General features: G+C 41.3%; 1 protein-coding gene across 2 annotated transcripts; it reads right to left on the bottom strand.

The window, feature by feature from the left end:
• Positions 1 to 206: 206 nt before the first annotated feature.
• Positions 207 to 20,026, bottom strand: LOC121907129 (vang-like protein 1). 2 transcript variants are annotated; one of them, XR_006098800.1, is made up of 10 exons: positions 19,767 to 20,026; positions 15,056 to 15,305; positions 13,160 to 13,331; positions 6,860 to 7,288; positions 6,041 to 6,216; positions 5,259 to 5,392; positions 3,313 to 3,463; positions 2,904 to 3,138; positions 1,737 to 2,240; positions 207 to 1,481 (listed from the first exon to the last, which is right to left on the bottom strand). XR_006098800.1 is itself a non-coding variant. In XM_042426513.1 (9 exons), exons 2-9 carry the CDS (start codon positions 15,124 to 15,126, stop codon positions 1,980 to 1,982), a joined length of 1,629 nt encoding a protein of 542 aa, XP_042282447.1. In that variant the 5' UTR covers positions 15,127 to 15,305; positions 19,767 to 20,026; the 3' UTR covers positions 207 to 1,979. The 2 variants fall into 2 exon arrangements, 1 of the variants encoding a protein (XP_042282447.1); XM_042426513.1 differs by having other exon boundaries at positions 207 to 2,240.
• Positions 20,027 to 20,916: the final 890 nt, after the last annotated feature.

Genomic DNA, 20,916 nt, shown 5'->3' with positions numbered 1-20,916 from the left:
TACTCTATTACCGCCAACCAAAATACCAATTATGTATATATGTATATATATATATATGTACATACACATATATATATAATAACATCACTGTACAAATAAAAGATATCAGGGTATACACTAATCTGTCAGATGAGTGACATAAAAATACAACAATTAAATGCCTCGAAAAGGTCAATACAAATATTTATTTTGTTACAAATGTGACTTTGACACAGCTGCTGTGATTTTACATGTTCTGTTGTAAAAAAAAAAGAAAAAAAAGAAGACAGGGACAATTTGGGAAATCAGTCTCTTCTCTTCATTTTGTTCCCCTTCTCTCTTTCTCTCTCTCTCTCTCACACACACACTCACACATACAGAAGAAAACTGCACATGTATGCTGAGCACATCCTTAATATGTTTAACTGAGGCACATGTGTAGTCAAGAAAACAGAAGAAGTATTTACAACCAGCAACACTCTAAAATCCTATTCTACACCGTCAGTGACAATAATAACACTTGTGTAAATATGAATTTACAACATAAAGGGCCTCATAAATAAAGAGGATTTAAAAATACAGATAATTAATAGTTTGATTGATGCTGAAGGACAGTGTTCCTATTCCAGTAGTGGTAGATAGGTGGCAGTAGTGTCCACAGATAAAATACTGACAGCCGAAATACTGACACTAAATGATTGATTTTCTTGTTTAAACATTTGCCAGCTTGAGTAAAATGACTGTTAATTTTGAAGAAGGATTCTATGTCAAATCTTTTGAAAAAGCTCCTGAAACCTGGTTTTAAATATTCATATATTATAGGCTTTGTCTTATGCAGCTGAGAACCTCATGGCTCAGCATATTTCACTTGTCTGACAGAATTTATGCTATGCAGAGAAGTTCTGTAATAATGGACCCCCTTAATGATGGGTTAAAGTTTATGTCCTGAAATGAAACATCACAACAGTGACAGTTTTAACGTGAGATATAAAAAAGGTCAATCACATGAACCTCACAGTCCTAACACTGAGTCTTTCTTCTGGCTAATACAAAGATCTGTGTACACTGCACACACTTAACTGTACAAACCCAAATATAACAAATAGTAAGACGTATTAGCTCACAATCTCTTGGCTAGATCGTCTGTATTCAGCTGTACTGTGGTTGGCTTTCAGTCCGAGAGATTCCAGTGATTTGTCTGACATTTACAAAGACGTCTTCAGCTATTTACAGTCCAGTTATCTCCACAAATACAGCGCGGACAGACATGGTAAAAAAATCTTTCACAAGGTTAAAAAAAATCATTCAGGCAATGCACAATGTTGATATAAAAAAGTCTGGAGGGATAAAGTATATTCACATATAAATACTGTACATACATGTGTAATACATGACATGTTAAATAATCATTGCTAAGACTGAAAAAGAGCAGTTTTGGATGAAAAGGGTTCAGTTTATATCACTTTGCAACCAGGCTTTTGGAAAATGTATCTATGGTAACGCTAAGAGAGAGGAGACAAGTTGAGTCAGATCCCGGGTGTGCACTACACTCAACACAACACACACACACACACACACACACACACACACACACACACACACACACACACACACACACACACACACACACACACACTTTTGCATCCTAAATCACACACTCCCCCTAAATCATGAATTCTTCCGTGCAGGCACACACTGGCACGTGTAATTAAAAGAGGAAAATTTGTGAGGGTCTTCTGTAGTGCATAGAGGAATACCTGAACTGTGTTCTGCAAATGTCAAGACAGAGAAATCCAAGCATATTCCCTCCTGTTTTCTGTCTTTCATCATCTTTCACGTCTCCCGGGACAAAGACAAGGAAACACAAAGATACTCTATGTAAGCAAAGGACATGAACATAAGTACAAAAAACAGTACAAAAAGCTATTTTTGAAAAATTCAGTCGAGTAATCATAACAGTCATGTAAGTCCAGATAAGCGGCACCAGCACACTGGGTCTGTTAAACTGAGGTTTCTGATTGGAGCAGCAGTATAAACTTGTGTGATTTGGGGTCGACGTACTCCTCAGTCAGTCGGATGTAAGGGATGCTCTTGACGGTGATAGCTAAGCTAAAGTCGAGACACCTCAGCAGGAACTCTGTCCCCTCCTTTATGCCGCCAGTTACAGATGCCTCGCTCACCAAAGTCCACTGGTCAGCCATCCAGCGCTCAGGGCCGTACTGCAGGGTCGGACCAGGGGCCAGGTAGGCCTCGAGGAAGGCCTGGATGCACAAACAAATTATAAAGTAAGTATTATTTTCAGACAGATTTGAAAAAATGTTAACTTATTCTTTCAAACTTGAGAATGTTTAAAGGATAATTCTGGTTTATGACAACTTGGGTCTTATTTTTTGTAGTTTTGGCCATACTCTCTATCAGGAATAATAACTGTACCCACTTACAGTAGTTAATTGCTAAGATCTGGATATGATTACTCGACTGCTGTAGTTGTATGCAGTTTCCCTGTGCAATAGGAATTATTACCAACATTTTGTGTGAGCTCACCTTTGGTTATATCTTCAAATAAAGTACTTAAAAGAAAAAAAAATCAATACTAAAGCCTCTGTTTAAGGAAATAAGAGCTCAAAGACAAAAATTAGTGAAGAGATGCCACAGACTTGAGATTTTTTTGTGTTTTTGGAGTGACACAATCCTGGTTCAAATGTGGTTTTGATAATCAGGCTAAAGTGTTTACAACTTATTAGACAGTCAAAAAGCTCATGTTTGGTGCCCCAAACATGAGCAGTTATTGCAATGTCTATGTGACCCCAGATTTCAGCAATTGCTTTGGTGAGTACAGTGTCATCATAACTGATAGAAATGATGGCCACAACAATGAAAACTTCTTTTTAGAGTTAAAAATGAAGGTGAAAAACCAAGCTCACCTTTGGGCTCATGTTATTGATGAGGCAGAACGAGAGGTGCTTCTGGATGTTCTCCATGCTGTGGCAGTGCTGCCTCCTGGTGGTGCGGAGGTACTTCTGCAGGGCACGGGCCATGGAGGGAAATATGGCCAGAGCTGCTTCACGGACATCCATGATGTCAGAGGGAGTAGCACGCTCATCCTCTTTCTTCATGCGCCGAACATGTGTGAAGGCCTCCTCCACAGCCACAACCAGCCTGACAAAGCACATACACACATCAGTTAGCTCATTGTTAGCACTAGACTTGCCTTTAATCCATACTGATTAATAGGCAACATGCTAATTTACAAGTGGAACCATCTGGCCTCCTTCTATCCCTCCTGTCTGCACACATATGCATCTATCTATGTGCTATAATTTTGTTCATCACCTGGCTCTACGTTTGCGGACTCTTCTCTCGTAGTCGGCCTCTTCATAGTACAGCTCATTGTGGGCGCTGTCTTTGTGCTTGGCGGCAGATGCAACCATTGCCCGGGACTGATTCCCATTACCAGGCTGCGCCCCTGCTGTGCTCCCTGGGGCTGCATCAAAAGGAGAAGACGGGCAAATTGGTAATATCAGCTGGAGCTGGAGGAAGTAGCCCCTGACCCCACCAGACTTTGATTAATGGGCTGTATTTCAATCTGAATCACGATGAGAAAAGGTCAGATGGAAGGAGAGCTAAGATCTTACACAATGCTGTATTTAGTCTTATGCTGGAGGTGTAAAACAGAGTTTATGCCTGCCCATTTTATATCCTGCTAACCTTTTCCAAGTTCGAGACTAGAGTAAACTGTATTTTAATCTTATCTGGGGCATCCTGCCAGATCATGTGTCTTAGTCACATAGTGTTAATTATAGCACTGAGAAAAGAAGCAATTTCCACTGTAAGCATCCATGTTTCACCTCAGACAGTCTGATGCAAAAACCTTTTTATTGGGGGTGGATTAAATATTCATCGTTTTACACTTCAAAGGCCATAGTTCTGTTCTGATCTGTGAATTTACTGGTTCGTGTGACAAACCCATAAAGCTAATGGAGCTTGTACAGCAGTATATTAGACTTCCTGGGGTATCATTGTGGGGGTGTAAGATCTGGTCCATATTTATGAAGATCAGCACAGTTTGGGGGCGTAAACCCTGCAGGTCAGGTAGGGATATAAATCATTAATAATCTGATCTGCATATGTGTTTTTATGCGTGAGTGTGTGTGTGCAGGTGAGAAAGATATTGAATACAGAAATAAAACATGCACGAAAAACCATTCTGATGTATAATCTGGAAATACTGCTGTCAGATAATTTGCACAAGGAGTGCTATAAATATTTTTCAACAAAAATATGCACAAACACATGCCTCTTTAACTTTCTGGCCTACATATTCAAGAGTGACTGTGAATGACTGTGAATGATAAAGAGAGAGGGGAGGGGGGAGAATGAGTGGGGGTTGAAGTGAGAGAGAAATGAAATAAAAAAAAAAGGGGGGAAGATAAAGAAAGCAAGCCGAGCTAGAGACAGCCTGAGCGGGAGGGTGGAAGGAGAGATGTGGGAGTATGTGAGGAATGAGCGTTACTCTGATGAATTATTTAAGGCTTGAAATTCCACGGCCCCCTAGAGGCCTTTACGCTGCACTTTGATAGGGAGGGGGGGTGGGGTGGATGGGAGGTGCTATGAGGACACCATATCCCATACTGCATCCCTGCCTTAGATCATCAAATCCACAGTGTTGCACAGAGTGATGGGGGATTGATGGTAGCAAGTGAAAGACCTTTTTAACTGTGGGAAAGGGGACAATATGTGGCATCACAGGCTGTGTGTGTGTGTGCATGTGTGTGTGTGTGCGTGTGTGTGTGTGTGTGTGTGTGTGTGTGTGTGTGTGTGTGTGTGTGTGTGTGTGTGTGTGTGCGTGCGCAGGGAGGCAATATATCAAGAGCATTGCAGAGCCACAGCAGGAATTGCGTGTGCGTCCGTGTGTGCGCGATGGAAGTGCTTGCTGCAGATTCAATATATGCATTATGTCAGGAATGGAGGCTTCAGAGTGCTGTAAAGATTGAGTGAAGTGAACCGTGACATTAGCAGCTTCCTGTGATAAAGTGCTGCACAGAGTGATGGTGAGGACTTTTATCTGTACTTACTGCCCAAAAGGTATGTTCTCAGTTTGTTTTTAAAAGCTGTGTATTGAAGAGATGAAGATGGAAAAGAGAGCATCAAAACAAAGGAGCAGAAGGAGCAGAAGACCTGATAAACCAGGGAGGGAAAGGAAACAACGAGAAGGACACGAGCAGAAATGGTATATAGTAATAGAGGATGTAATTTTTGGGACAGATGAGGTGACTAACCGTCTACGTTGTAGACCTTTAACCCAGCCAGGTGTTTGGCAGCCCGGTGCTTGGAGGCCGAAAGAAGGGCTGGGTTATGAAGTGGAAAATCTCTGTAGTAATACTCCAAAATGGACAGAGCAGCCCTCTGAATGCTACGTGAGATGAGAGAGAGAGAAAACTCAGACACCAGGAATTCAATTTACCTTCATGGCTGACGGCTGATTGACTCATGTAATAAACTTAACAACCTCTCTGAATTAACTGAACATTAATCAAATTGTTCACTGCCATGCAACAGATGATTTTTACTGCCCCTGTTCAGGCTCTTAACTTCCTGTTTACCACCCTTCCAAATGACTCACAATCACAGCCTCTTCACACAAACCTTATCTAATTACCACTGTTGTCTCTTAGTCCTGTTGTAGTCACACACTCCATCAGAGCAGAAACAAAGTAAGACAGCCATTGGATGAGTGCCTATGTCTGGCACATTCTCATCCCTCCCCCCTAACTCCTAGAATAGCGCGCCTCAAGCGAACTAGACGAGGAGTCTGATGAGTAACTCAATTACTGCTTGTGCCAGTCTTCCCTATGGACATGGGCCTCCAATTACACACATACTTTATAATGGTAGAATGTAAAGACTGTGCCACTGTGTGTGTATTGATGTGTACTGCGCAGAACGGTCATATTGACATTTCAAGGTGTAAACTGCTTCTACAGTTCTCTTTCTTTTTCATTAAGAACGATTATGAAAAGCACACAGAGGAGGTATAGTTACGGTAAGTGGGCATTTGTACCTGAGCTGTCCTATGTTGTAGTGACGCGTTTCTCCGTCAGTGGAGCGGATGACACACACGCTGTAGCAGGGTTGGAGGTGGCGGAGCTCCAGCAGCACCACAGCCAGATAGTGGACAAATAACTGTGAGTCCACGAGGGACACGGCAAACTGGACAACACCATGGTAGTCCTCATCCTGTAGCAGATCACGTCATAGGTTTAATAAAAACATTCCCTGCTGCTTGATGAAAAGCTCTTCCTTGATTTTAATTATGCTTCACTTAACCAGGAAATTGTCATTGAGATGGAAAAATAGCTGTTTGTAAGTCTGGCCTGGCAAAGATATGAAACAATAACAAGTTACAGTTGCTGATAAGAGTCATATAAATGATTACAACCTGGAAACAACCTAAAATTGCCCCTAAAAACAACACAAGAGCTGTATAAAACCATTAAGAATTCAGTAACATTCGCTTTTAGTTGTATCCAAAAAATGCAAAAAAAAAAAAGATTTTCTTTCAAGGACCAGTATGTTATTTGTTACGGCCAAAAAAAGAATAAATAATATTTCAAAATGATCATAACATGGTCATAGAGAATGTTTGATTCAGTTTGTTTTGTAAAATTTTCAGATAACCACAAAGCTCTGATGCAGCAGCCTCATTACTATTTTAAATAACCCCTTATTGTCCTCATAAAATCTTAAAAATATATATTTTCCAACTCTGGATGACAGTAATGTCACATACATATTTTGTAAGAAATAACAGAGGCTACTTTTTTTTTTAAACCATAAATAAAATACTTATGATGCTCTAATAGCACACTCTCAGACCCACCTGTGCATCGAGGATGCGGACCCCATAGAAGAGCCAATAAGACATGGTGAGCAGGAGTGTGAGTGTGGTGAGGAAGGCACGGTACACACACACTCTGGGCAGGCTAGCGCGGCCCGGGCGGAGAAACAGGGCCCAAATGGCTATTAAGAGGATGAGGAGCTTAAAGGAGATAGAGAGGAAGAGGCCCTCACAGGCTGCCCCACAAGCTTGTAGTCTGTCTGGCCACATTATCGCCGGAAGAAGCAAGAAAACCAGGGGTGTCGCCACAACCACCAGCCCCACACACAGGCCCACAGCCAAGGGAAGATAGCGTCGGAAGCCTTGGGTCCGGTCCTGTAAGCCTTTACCCAGGCCAACAACTTCCTCCTGGGAAATACTCAGCTCTGAGGTGCCGGTCACCGCGGTGGTGGTTTCTCCCCAGTTATCATCCTGAAGGGGGAGAGAAAGAGAGGTGAAGGGAAGGTGTGTTACAAGCTATGGATGCACATTTGGATATGCTGGTTTTGTTATGTTCACTCACGGTTCACTCAAATGACAAAAAAACCTATTTTTGTATTTTTCAAATTTAACTTTTCAATGATGAGCACCACTGTCATTGGGTTGTACCTGAGCCTCGTGAAAGACAATACATAGTTGCCAATATCAGAAACAAATTAATTTATTGTTTTGGCTTCAAAAAAATGTACAAAAAATGAGAAAAAAGAGAAAAAAAGTCAAAGTACAAATATTTAAGGTAGTTCTAAAATTCAGCACAGGGTAAATTAGTAGATGTTGCTCTCTGTAACCCGTCTAAGGGACTGAATTGACTACCTTTAAAAATCTGAAGCCCTCCCCATTAGCTTTATTTAAGGTAATTAATAGTTACATAACACACCTGATTTAATTTTGTACTCTAATAACCACAGAATAATAACCCAAACAAAGTTATATTCATACAAATAAACATTTTTAACATGTCTTTTCCCAACAGTCAACTCAACCAATCTAAAAATTTCAGTTATTTGACTGTTACATTATCTGGATACATGCTAGTTTCAACAGTATTTAACAGCTTGTTGGATGAACATACAACCACAAAGAAAATTCTGTTCACCTTCATTGTAGTGGAGTACAGTAAGACCACCAAAGGTAAGTAAGAGAATGTTTTTGTTGTAATTTGGGTGAAATGACCCTTTAAAATGGCTGAAAAACCAGAGTAAAATTTATGAGAAACTGGCAAATCAAGGGATAAATCTAAATGTGAAGCAGACAGACAACAATGCTTCCATTATCCTGTTTTACTCCTTCTTTTGTACGAACAGTCACTACAGATTTTATGCACCGTGCACACAGCACATCCTTCATAATATTTAGAGACGTTTGATTTTCTTGGACTTTTGCCTCATTATGACAGGAATTCAAAGTCCCATTGATGTAATATAGGATGACAGGAAGGGATGTGCAGTAACGTTTATGTTGGCAGGAAGATGCCGACATATGAAGGCACATACACACACACACACACGCACACATGCACACACACACACACACACACACACACACACACACACACACACACACACACACACACTCACATACACACTGAATCACAACAACAAAAGCTGAAGCTTTCCAGGCCCATCATTGCAAATTAGAGTCACATTTCTTTTCTTCCTATCTGGCAGGGTCATTTTAAGCATAAATCTTTCCGACAGAAACACACAGATAGAATAAATTAATGACAAGTCTGCTCTACAGAGGCATTTATTTTTGTGTGCCTGTCATTAATTCATGTAATTAGCCATTCACTCTCCCCCAGAGTGTCAATGCATTCTCAGCAGCTGCAGAGAGAGGGATGAGGGATAGAAAAATGACAAGCTGAAGAGAAAAGCCTTCATGGCTTCACATGTGTGCACACACATACACCTAAGCACATCAAACAGTCTATAAAGCCCCATGCTCAAGCCGTATGGGCCAAAGTAAATGGTGAATCTGCTGGGAAACCAGATAAGCTGTGAGCAAAGAAGATAGACGTTTACATTGATTCTCACTTGCTATTTGTAGAATGTCATATAAGAAGTTAACATTGGTTGTGCATATTTCCAGTTAGGAAGATGCAGCGTGACTATGGCACATGAAAATGAATTCTGCCCTCCATTACTGTTCACATCCAATTAATTCAGCCATGCTGGAGGAGTGAATACCAACAGCACCCAGAAGATGAATGAGCATGAGAAGAGGAGAGGAAAGGAAAGTAGGGGTGGGGGGCAGTGGGGGGCTAAGGTATGAGATAGCAGTAGATGAGCAGAGAGAGGGAAAGAAGGTGGGGGGAAGCAGAAGCAGAATTTCATTTTGGGTATCTGTCTGCCAGACTAATGTGTGAAAGCAAAGGTCAGCTATGTAAGTGTAACGCCAACTTCGTTTAGTCTCTGATCTCATTTTTATTCCGCTCACATCTCTCCACTTATGCTTCCTTTCTTTCTTAAGCCAGCTCTTCTAACAGGGTCCCAACCTTTGCTACAGAATCTGTGCACAATCGTCGTCATTCCGCACTTCAGTGAAAGAGCAGAAAAATTGTGAATACATAAACAATATCCAGGTACCTGTTACCAATATTCCTTTTTTTCCCCACTCATTTTAAATATCAATACAGCCTAGTAGAGGTGTAGTCATTAACCAGCATGTTAATTTCATTAGATGAGCTCGCTACATAAGTCAGATCAGATCAGTATTGTGTGCTTGCTCTGTTGTCTGACAACAGAAACAGAAAAATAGGCATATTAGGGCTGTAACTAGCGATTATCTTTATCATCGATTAATCTGTTGATTATTTCTCAATCAACCGATTAGTTGTTTGGTCTATAAAATGTCAGAAAATTGTAAAAAATGTCCATCACTGTTTCCAAAAGTCCAAATTGCAACTTAAAATGTTTTGTTTTGTCCTGACTAACACTCCACAACTTAAAAAAATGACTCAAAAGAATTAATTGATTATCAAAATGGTTGGTAATTAATTTTCTGTTGATTGACTAATTGCTTAATCGACTAATCATAGCAGCTCTACTTCATATGAGTGTAACTGCATGTGAGTTTGGTAGTATTAAAGGAATAGTTCGACATTTTGGAAAATATGCTCATTTTCTAGCAGAGAGTTAGATGAGAATTGATACCACTGTCTTATCTGTATATATATATGAGCTACCACCAGCAGCCGCTTGGCTTAATTTGCATAAAAACTGTAAAAAGGGGGAAACAGCTATTCTGGGTTTGTCCAGAGGTAACAACATCCACCACCTACAAGCCCCTTTAAAGGTCACTAATTAACATGTTATATCTCCTTTGCTTAATCCGTTCCATACCCAAAGTGTAAAAATGACATTTTGTGTTTCTACAGTGGGCTATGGGACTATTTCTTGGCTGGGCACACTGACTCCTGGGTCTTTGCTGGTTGTCTGGCAGCTAAGCTAAGACACGCTAAGCTAACCAGATGCTGGTTGTAGCTTCATATTGAACAGACAAATAATTACCACCTGTTTTCAGTGTTGATATCTCAAGAAATGTTTGACAGTTCAGATAAACAAAATGCAGCCTAATAGTTCATATTCTAAATCAGCCTCTATTTGGGATAATCAATCTGCTTAATTTCTCTGTCAAGGCATTCATGAAGACAAGCTTTCAAGTTAATGTCTCATTCAGTGAGAGAAACCAATGTATATCTGACAGAGCTAATACACTGTTAAACCCAGCCATTAACTCTCAGTGGAATAATCCCAAAGATTAATGCTACACTAATCAGGCCTGATCTCTATACAGTAAAGCAAGAGAGGCAGAGTTAGACTGAAACCGAGAGAGAATGAAAAAGAAAGGGTTACAGGAGGAGAGAGAGAGAGAGAGAGCAGCATGTCTGCTTGGCAGTCTTTTCATCTGTCAGAGGGTGAATATGGATTATAGTTAGGCCTGTTTCACCCTCACAAAGCATAGCAACACAACAACAGACTGATTACCACTGCTCGCAGAGACGCACTCGAGCACACACCAAACAGTCTGCCAACTACAAAACACAATGGCTAAGCCCCGCTGGCCTGGGTGGAGGTTAAAATGACATTTACACACTGGCGTATATTTGTTTGTACTGGCGGGGGTATTAGTGTCACTGTGTGTATTTGTGTGTGTGTGTGTGTGCGTTTGTGTTAAAATGAGTCATAGGACCTTTGAGACAAAAAAGTTTAAAATTCCTGGCAAGTTTCCTTCAGTGGTGTTTATTTTTACATTACATAAAAAGCAGTGAGTCTAGAAGCTGTGAGTATGTCCATCTATTTGATGAAAAAAGCAAAGAAGTGATGTGTGAAATGCCAAAGAAGAGTATGTGCTTCTCTCCATAAGCTTTGGTGTAGCTAGAGCTAACACTGAGGAAACTGAAGCTGCTGCCTTCTGGCACAAAGTCGCAACATCTAAGTCTCACAAAGCAGCATGGACAGTCTCAGTAACAGACTTGGCGCCCTCTCTATGACTCACTCACACACAGAAGCTGTGGTCCAAGACCGTGTCCTTATGTCATGCGTGTAAACATGGGGGATTATTCATATCAGCTTTCCTCAAAGTGGCGTTTGGCTGGATGCTAAGGCTAATCTCAGTCTGTGAGAATGTCTCTCTGCACATGGAGCCTGTTAGTCTTACAACAGCTCTGCCGTCCAAACAGACCTGATCCAAAACAGCACTGGCCGGGGTGGATTTGGTGGTGGTGCTGCTGCTGTGCCATTTGGACACGTCTATCTGGAGGGCTAATGCAACACAATGGCAGATTACCTTACACTGCCGACAATGGACGGAAGCTACAAGCTGACAATCACATGACATCCTGGAATGTGGCTGCCCAGGCAGAGGGGGATGTTGAGCAGATACGGCAAAATAGGTCAGACCTCTCAGAAACAGTCAAAAGGTCTGGCTGAACACATCTTCATATCCTAATCATAATAAATAATACTATTATTTTGGGGAAGTACATCTGGTGAAGGCAGCTTGTACTCAGCCACAACATGTACTGACCAGTGTTTCCACCTTTCTCTTAAACTAACAGTACATACACAAGGATAACCTCTTTTTATTATAGATTTCAAGTAGGTCAGAGAGCATGTGAAGGCAGCCCAAGGCAGTTGTTTCTATATCAATAACTTCTAATAAGCTCTCTTTCTACTCCTCGCCTCTATTGCTTCTCTCTCAGCTTTCTTTAACTTTCATTGGAGTTTACCTGATCATCGGCATTTAAAGGAATTGTTTGACATTTTTTGGGAACACACTTGTTTGCTTTCTTGGCAAGAGTTAGATTAGAAAATCGATTCCAGTCTCATATCTGTCCGTTGAACATGAAGCTGGAGTCAGGAGACAATTAGCTTAGCATAAAGACTGGAAACAAGAGGAAACAGCTCGCCTGTCTCTTTCCAGAGGTTAAAAAATCTGCCTGCCAGCACCTCTTAAGCTCACCAATTAACATGTTAAATCTGGTTTGTTTAATCCGCACAGAAATTGAAGTGTAAAAACAACACGTTGTGGTTTTATGGGGTTGTTTTTACACTTCAGTTTCTGTACAGATTGAACAAAGGAGTGTTTATAAGTGAGCCTTGGAGGTATGGTAAGTGGTTTCCAGTCTTTAAGCTAAGCTTCGCTAAGCGGCTGCTGGCTGTAGCTTCATATTTACTGTACAGATATGAAAGTGGTATTGATCTAATCATGTAACTCTCTGCAAGAAAGCCAATAAGCATATCTCCAAAATGTCAAAACTATTTCTTTAAACCATGATCACAACATCTGACTGTATTTTTAATCCATGCCGCGTCGACTTAGTTACATATCCACTCTGTCTTTGAGCTGCATTATCACAGTTTGGCTTTCCTGTGTCTGACTGGTACCAATTTACTCTGCTTTCAAAGCTATTAGGCATGACGGTTATACTCAGTGTCACACACACACACTGTAACACAGTGTGGTCTGTATAAATCCTGGCCTATAAGAGAGACGCTAATCCTCTGACCTATTTGATCCCTTGTCACCATTGTTATTATGTGTCAGGCACTCTGGCAATGGGCAGCCAGCTGTGTGAGGATGAGTTTAGAAGGTCATGTTGCAGAGTTCACAGATGGATTACTGGGTCTTCTGATTTATTCTAAAGGACTGTGATTACATAAAGGACTGTGATTACAGCAGAGAGAGAGTTTGAAAATATATTTATCTAAAAAACACAGCCTGCATCCTATCCCATATTTGTCATGTGTACACAGTATTAGGTTACTCGTATGTACATTTTCATGGGCTTTGAATCAATACCTGGCCCTCGTCTCCATGATCTGCTGCTGGTGTGGGTTCTCCTGGCAGCGGCTCTCCATTATGAACTGGGGAATCTTGGGAGGGCGTGTCAGGAGGATTTATAACGACGGACCTCTCAGAGCGACTGCTGTCTTTACTGCTGCTGGCCTTGTGCCGCTCACGGCTTCGATCTCTGGAAGACGAACACACACACAATGAACATGAAGAGGAACATAGAGACATAAACATAAGATCAGAAACATATACTAATATACTGATATTTTCATTGTTAATTAGTCATGAGACTATTTTCTTGAGTAATAGTTTTGTAATAGTTAAAAATGCCTTCACAGCCCAAGGTGATGTATTCAAATTTCCTGTTTTGTCCAGTCAACAACTCCCAAAAAATTCGGTTTATTTAATGATTTTCCTCATATATGCCAAAGAAAATCAGAAAATCATCACATTTGAGAGGCTGGATCCAGCAAATGGTTTATCATTTTTGCTTTTTAAATGACTAAAACAATGAATCTATTATCAAAATAGTTCATTTTCTGTTGATCAAAAAAGATTCATTATTGACTACTTATTTCAGGCTTCTACTCACGCACACAAGCAAATTATCCAGCGCTGAAACAATAAGTAATTAATTGATTAGTTGACCGACAGAAAATGAATTGGCAACCATCTTGACAATTGATTTAGTGTTATTTTTAAGCAAAATTGCCAAAATTCCTGGTTCATGTCTCTCAAATGTTGACATTTGTTGCTTGTCTTTGTCTTATATGATAGTGAATGGAATATCTTTGGGTTTTGGCCTATTTGTCTGACAAATCAAGACATTTGAAGACTTCACCTTGTGCTCTGGGAGTTTGTGATTGGGAATTTTTATTATGTTATGGCATTTTATAAGCTAAATGATATATCAATTAATTGGGAAAATAATTGTCACATTAATCGATAATGCCAATAACTGTTAATTGCGACCCTACACTGCACAAAGACAGAGGAAAGAGACAGAACTTGTGTAACATACAGCCCAAACTAACAAGACAAACTATTTGGAAACTATGCATTAAAAAGCCACACAAACTTGTTTCATGAAGAATGTAACTGTTTAAAATAGTTAAACTCTCTCCTTTATGCCTTTCAAATCATTTGTGTGTGTGTGTGTGTTTTTTTTTTATGTCTGTCTTTTATACTATGTCGTAATGCTGCCTTTTTGGCCATGTCTCTCTCGTAAAAGGAAATAATGCATCTCAAGAGACTTCCTGGTTAAATAAAGGTTTAATGCAGTCTTCTCCACATAAATGCTGTAAGGGCTTTATGTAGTTATTTATTTATTTATTCTTTTTGGGCTTAGAAGTACTGAAATTTAAATATGTTCAGTCTAAAAACACTAGAATTGGCTTATAAATACCCACCATGTGTGCGTTTTCCTGCTAGGTCACTGAAACCCATTAATTCACAAAACCCCCCACAAATTTTTTTTAACATAAATGAATATTCCAGCAGTAACAAAGTAACCAGAGGAGTGAAGAATGGATAGGGAGGGAATCAAATGATTCTCTCATTTGCAGAATAGACCGAGTGAATCACTGAAATAGGTTAGAGCCACTCAGCTGTGACGACCCTAATCCACCAGCTCTGTCTGTCTCAATCTCACGGTCGTTCCCTCCCTTTCTCTCTCTCAGTCTCTCATCTCATTTATTTGGCCAACATGTGGCCCACTCAAACTGAAAACAAACACAACAAACTCAATGTGCGCTGAAGGCACTACGTTAGAATTCCAGAGCAAGGGCTGGTGCGAGATATGCAGCTTGTGATCTGGTAGAAACAAATTCATGACATGGCAAGAGACAGTAAGACTGGTGAAGCAGACAGTCAGATGGCAAGGCAGACAGACAGGAAACATACCCATGTCGGTTTGATCTCCCAGAGCGGCTGGAGTGATAGGAGTAGCCCGAGTGGGTCGACTCAGTGTCCATTCCAACGCAGTTCAGAGCCGGCTATTGGCCAGGGGGATGAGGAGAGATTTGTCTTGTGGCAGGGAGGGTAAGTTGGCAGCAGTCCTCAAGAGGAGGAAAGGGTTGCTATAGAGACAGGCCTCAGGAATCCACAACGACTGACAACAACCCCAGAGAGCTGCTTCGGTAGCCACATTGACCTGAAAGATGGAGAGATAAAGACTGGCTTATGTCTAACATACAGTATAATGCATTAGATATACTATTAGCCCTGCTAACAAGCGATGTGTTTCTGTACAGGATCGTGCTGAGGCTTATCATTCATTGCATTTTAAATGGGAGCAGGCTGACCAGTGATCAAAATATTAGAGTCATCTTCAATTCCATTACACAGAAGATTGCTCTATAATTGGTCTCAACACTATTCTTCTCCTGGCTAGCAGACTAGCCTGTGGAAAGACAGATAGATACACACTGCTTTCTTTTGTCTCAGAGTTGGATCTACACTTAGCAAAACTGCGTTTTTGTAATATTCAAAACTTGTTTCATGAAGAATGTAACTGTTTAAAATAGTCAGACTCTCCTTTTTCGAATTGGCTCACCATGTGTATCTTTTTTAATTGAAGAAAAAAAAAGATTCCTGCTAGGTCGCTGAAACCCATTAATTCACAAAAAACCCACATTTCTTTTTAACAAACTCTGGTACTTTTTTTTTTTTTTTTTACAACCAATTAATTCTAAGTTGAACTGTTTTCCATCTAACATGGATACACATTGATTTAGAAATTATTTAGAAGAACCTCTCCATCCTGTCATTCCGCTTTTTCTCCTCCTAAGGCCAGACTGAATCTGCCAGACTCACTTCCTGCTCCTTAATGTCTGCTGCGTGATACATGAGGATGTCTAAGTGCTTCACCATGCATGACCATTCATTTAGACCTCAATCTACACTCTGCCCGTCTCCCAGCTGTTGTCCTGACAACCACCTGCCAATCACCATCCCCAGTGCAGTCTCATTTTACTAACAGGGATTACTCTCCCCCCCGTCGTTTTATGAGCTATTTGTTATCTCTTTTCCCAATGGTGCATATAAACACTGAAATTAGGATGTGAATCCAAATAGCGGCATGGAGATCATGCTCTGAAAACGATGGTTTACAGAAGACACTGCAATGTAGCTGATTTCCATTAAGACGATACAGATGGGTTTGAATGACTTTCTTTCCTCCCATTACCCATCTGGGGAAAAGGTGGAGGATGCATATGAGAAACCACAGATTTTCCATCAAGGATTGTCATGCAATGCATATGAATCACCATTACCACTACCTGTCTACAGGATTACATGTGTCAAACAAAAGCTAGGATTTGTATTATCTCACAAACCTGCAATAGTAATCTGCTATCATTCAAATGTAAAATGATGCTGTGGTGACAAAATGTACAGCTTCTCTGCAGCCATTCTCTGCAGGGCTATAGAACGCAGGGGAGCATAATGCTGAACAAGGCAGAGCTGCATATACGCAGGACTTTAATAAATGATGTACTAGAACATAACGGGTACACAGTTGAACACACCACTCACAGCATCAAAGCTGATGTTGTGGTATTAAATTTTAAACACAAGCCAGAGTTGAGACAGAGGAAAGTCATATCTCTCATCTCTAACCCACATCTGGAGCGTCCACTGTTGCCTTGGCAACACAGGAGGCAGGAGGCCCCATCTAGCAGTAATAATCAATCACCCCCGCTGAGAGTAAATTTGTGTGATACACTTATATGTGTGTGTGTGTGTGTGTGTATGGGAGAGTGAGGTGGGGGGTTGGCAAACTGAGAGGGCACAAAGAGCAAACAATGGCTTCTCATCGCACCCGGTGCCCGTATGGTTAAATGAAGGAGCCTATGAGTTGAATAAAAGCTGTTGACCCCCTGAGTGCTGATCTCTGAACGCGTGGCATTGGTATGTGGGCCAAGAGGATGAGAAGCCACTCATCCACGAGACGAACATGAAGACGCATAGTGAACCAGGCCATGTGGAAAATCGCAGCCAAGGGGTAAGAAAAACTATCAGTTACAAACCGACAGATAAATATGAATAAAGCATGCTGGGATAACAATGTACACCAGAGACATGGAGCTTCCTGGTTACTCTGAGTCAATCCATCTAAAAAAATTCAGTAGCCCTCTACGAGGGACTACAAAAGATAGTCTCCGGCGATGCGTGCTTGCATCGCTATGGACCGTTCTGCTTGGCTGCACCGAGAAGAGATTCATGAGGGCAGAAAGTGACACTAATGTAAAACAAACACTCATTAATGTGTTTGCTTAGTGGATGGAGGCTGTTGCACCATGGGAGCTACTGTAATTACGCATGATCAGGCTCAGAGGTGCAGGCACATGTCCTATTATGGACTAATTTTTTATTCTTATTCCAAATAGAGAATATGAACAGACTGCACTACTGTGACAAATGTGCGTGGGTGCTGCGACATCTGATAGGTCAGCTGTTTTGTCATTTGTCATTTTTCCCCGCTCGTCCAACTCATCAATTAATAACAAAATGTGGGATTTCAGTGTAATGTTTATATGTGCGTGTGTGTGTTTGCTTGCATTCAGCCATTTCACTTGGCTGCAAACACATTTGGCCTCCAAACTTGGCACCGAGAGCGAGAGAGAGGGAGAGAAGTGTGGAATTTGAGATTCCATTAAAGTGCCCGATGCAGTGCTGGCACCCTAAATGGCACAGATCAGCCTCATACCTCATCTAGAGCACATGCTGAGGTCTGGTTACCATGGCATCTGTGCCCTCCCTCACGCCCATTAGCCCTAGGGCCTTCCTTCCTTCATGTGCGCCCTGCCCTGGTGGCATTATGCCATAATCTGTTAGATGCAGCAGCTGGCCGTGTGCTGTGTTAGTTTATTTCTTTTATTTAGTGTTACCGTTTTAAAAGCCATCTACGAACTACAAAGCCCCATCTACAACACATATAGTACATATTACATTAGTGTAATGCCTACATAAAACCCATTATTTGAAAGTGGCCAATGAGTAACATAGTCCAGTAAGCTAGGTAAAACCTCTCTGAAATCAAACAAAGGGTAATAGAGTGTGTGCCAGTGTTATTTATAGTGATAGCAATCTCCAATCCGTCCCTGGACTTCAGACGACCGAGAGGAACAGCTGCTGATTAAGATATTATAGATTGATGGTATAAAATCCCCCAAACCAAGCCACTACAGACATGAAATTCCCACGGAAACAGTTTTAGTTTAGTTTAGTGCACTGCACCACTAGGATAGTTGATGGATGTAATTATGAACTTGTTTCCTGTGTATTTTCCCTGTTTTCCCAACATAATGCTGTGACACACTGACATTTTATTCTTGGCATAAAGATATTTGTTAGACACTATATGTGCAGAGGGCAAACTGGTGACCTTTGAGTGACTGGATAGAGTCCTTGTTGCTCTTTCACACACATACACAGTAAATGGAGAAGGTTAAGACCTGACACAGTTCTCTGGAATGCAAACTTAGTCCCCTCTGATCCGCTCATGTGGAACTAAATAAAAGTACAGTAGAGGGGAGAGGGAGCGAGGCGGCGGCTGCGTTGGATGGGAGGGTTGTGAGAGAGATACCTCTGTACATTCCTACTTTAAAGGCAGTGCTTTTATGTCAGTAAATACACCACTGTAAAGCACTCTGCAGTACGCTGTGCATTACACGCTGCTATACAAGCTTTGCAAGGCACTAAAGCTCCTCTGTAGCCTAAAGGCAGCTGAGAGGTAGCTGTACTTCTCATTACACATGGAATACACTATGCTGCCAGCTAGAAAAAAAAGGTTTTTAAAAGTGGAGAAGGAGAACAATGACAAAGGCTTTGCCAGCAACACTTTGCTTTGATCATTCATGGCAAGAACTGATATCTTCCAGGGGGTGACTCATCAATCTGAGGGGTTATACCTCACAGCCTCTCTGAACAGGACCTCTCACCGCTGTTCAATAATACATGTCTGTACTGTACTGTAGGTGCTGCACAGTTCCACTGCCGCATCATGACCCTGAGACACTGTGATACTGTGGAGGACAGCACCGGAGGAGACACGTGAAGCTGCCCCAGTCATAGTAACACCTCATCCAGCTGCGCACAGTGGGCTCTCCAGACAACTGCTGATGATGGCGATACGCAGCATCCTCCCGCAGAGGCAGCCTGATACGAAACGCCCTTTATTTATTTTATAGGTTGGTCTGAGAGGGCAAGTGGTGTGATGGCACTTCTCTATTACACAGCGACAGTTTCGGTTACAATAGATCTCGTTTCAGTCACATCTTGAACACCATTAGCCGCAGAATATAAGCTTCTATCACCCCCAGATCATGCGTCAATGCTGTTGGTTCTGTCTATTTAATTACACACACAGGTTACACAGAGGTGCAGGAGCAAAAACGCATAAGTATTAGGTTAATCAACACATAAAAAATGGACAAGGAGAACCACTAAAGGCTACATTTGTCTGGTGAGAATTGGAAACCATTTTTTCCACGACACCAGCATTGAACTTCATCAGTCATCCCCCTTTGGTGTTGCGTCTTCAGGCTTTTGGCAAAGAAAAAACCCGATGTGATGAACATTGCATGCGATGATTATTTCGTTTACCCACCTTTTTCTCAGAAGTGTGTCATATTCCTTCACCTGCGTCTCGGTCACAGTGAATCCGCTGCGCTGCTGTGAGGCGCGTCTACCGTACTGACAGAGGCAGCTCCCTCATACGTGCCTGGCCATTGTGGTTACTAGGACCGGAGAGGGAGGCAGCATGGAGGTACAATACAGTCTCAAGAGCACTAGAATGCGTGCATTCAGCTGTGGCCCACCAGAGGTCGTGCTTTGTTGTGGTTTCAGAGCAGCTATGAGAGGGCCTTCAACAAGGCAGGGGAAGTTTGACTTGTGAATGAAAGTTTAAAGTCCCCCTCTACTCAAAAATGCGTTTTGCGCATCCACGTGGACGCCTGAGCTTCTGTGTAGAATGATGTATGTGCAGTTGACACCAGAAGGCTCTTTTCAGCTGATACTGATACTACTACTTTAAATAATCCATATCCCTAAATTAATTTGTGTGTAAGAACACGATTCAAAAGAGATTGTAAGTAAAAGGGGGTTCATAGAGGTCCAACAGCTCATTTTTGCCCTGAGGCTCCCAAGTAGTTTAATTCAGCAACAATCACCTGCATGCGATTATTATGTGTAAGTGGGTTGGGATATGTGCAGGGATGTGAATGTTGTATGTTTTATGTATTATGCGTATTGGTAGATATGTGTTCAGGCTAAGAAAACAAATCTTCATTGGAACAATAAAGACGATATCTATCTATCTATTACATACCTGCAATAATTAGGATATTTTAGTGTTATCCCAGGAATGTTGTTTCTATAAGGGATGGAAGTTTTGGTGCCAAATGATATTATTGCAGTGCCATTACTACTGTGAGCCAGTGAAGTACACAGACACTTTCAGGGTCAGGGCATGTCACATCTGGTCTTTAGGAGACAGAAACTGAGCAGAGGCAGATGGCATAGCCACACATTCATTCTGTTTTGGATAAATTGACTAATGACAGAGGCAAAAGTGATGGGGAAAAAAGTCTTGATATATTTGCAACCAGGAAAAAGATTGAGGCCATACTGGCACCAAGTGGTGGGATGGTGATTCAATAAATATTTATTACATTTTATTCACTGCATCAGAAACAACAAAACTAACAATAATAATAGCAATAATACACAATATAGCAGTGTTGCGTTTCAGAGTTCAT

The sequence above is a fragment of the Thunnus maccoyii genome, chromosome 11 (genome assembly GCF_910596095.1).
Source record: "Thunnus maccoyii chromosome 11, fThuMac1.1, whole genome shotgun sequence".
In the NCBI taxonomy this organism is placed as follows: Eukaryota; Metazoa; Chordata; class Actinopteri; order Scombriformes; family Scombridae; genus Thunnus; species Thunnus maccoyii.
This window is presented reverse-complemented; position numbering and strand designations above follow the sequence as displayed.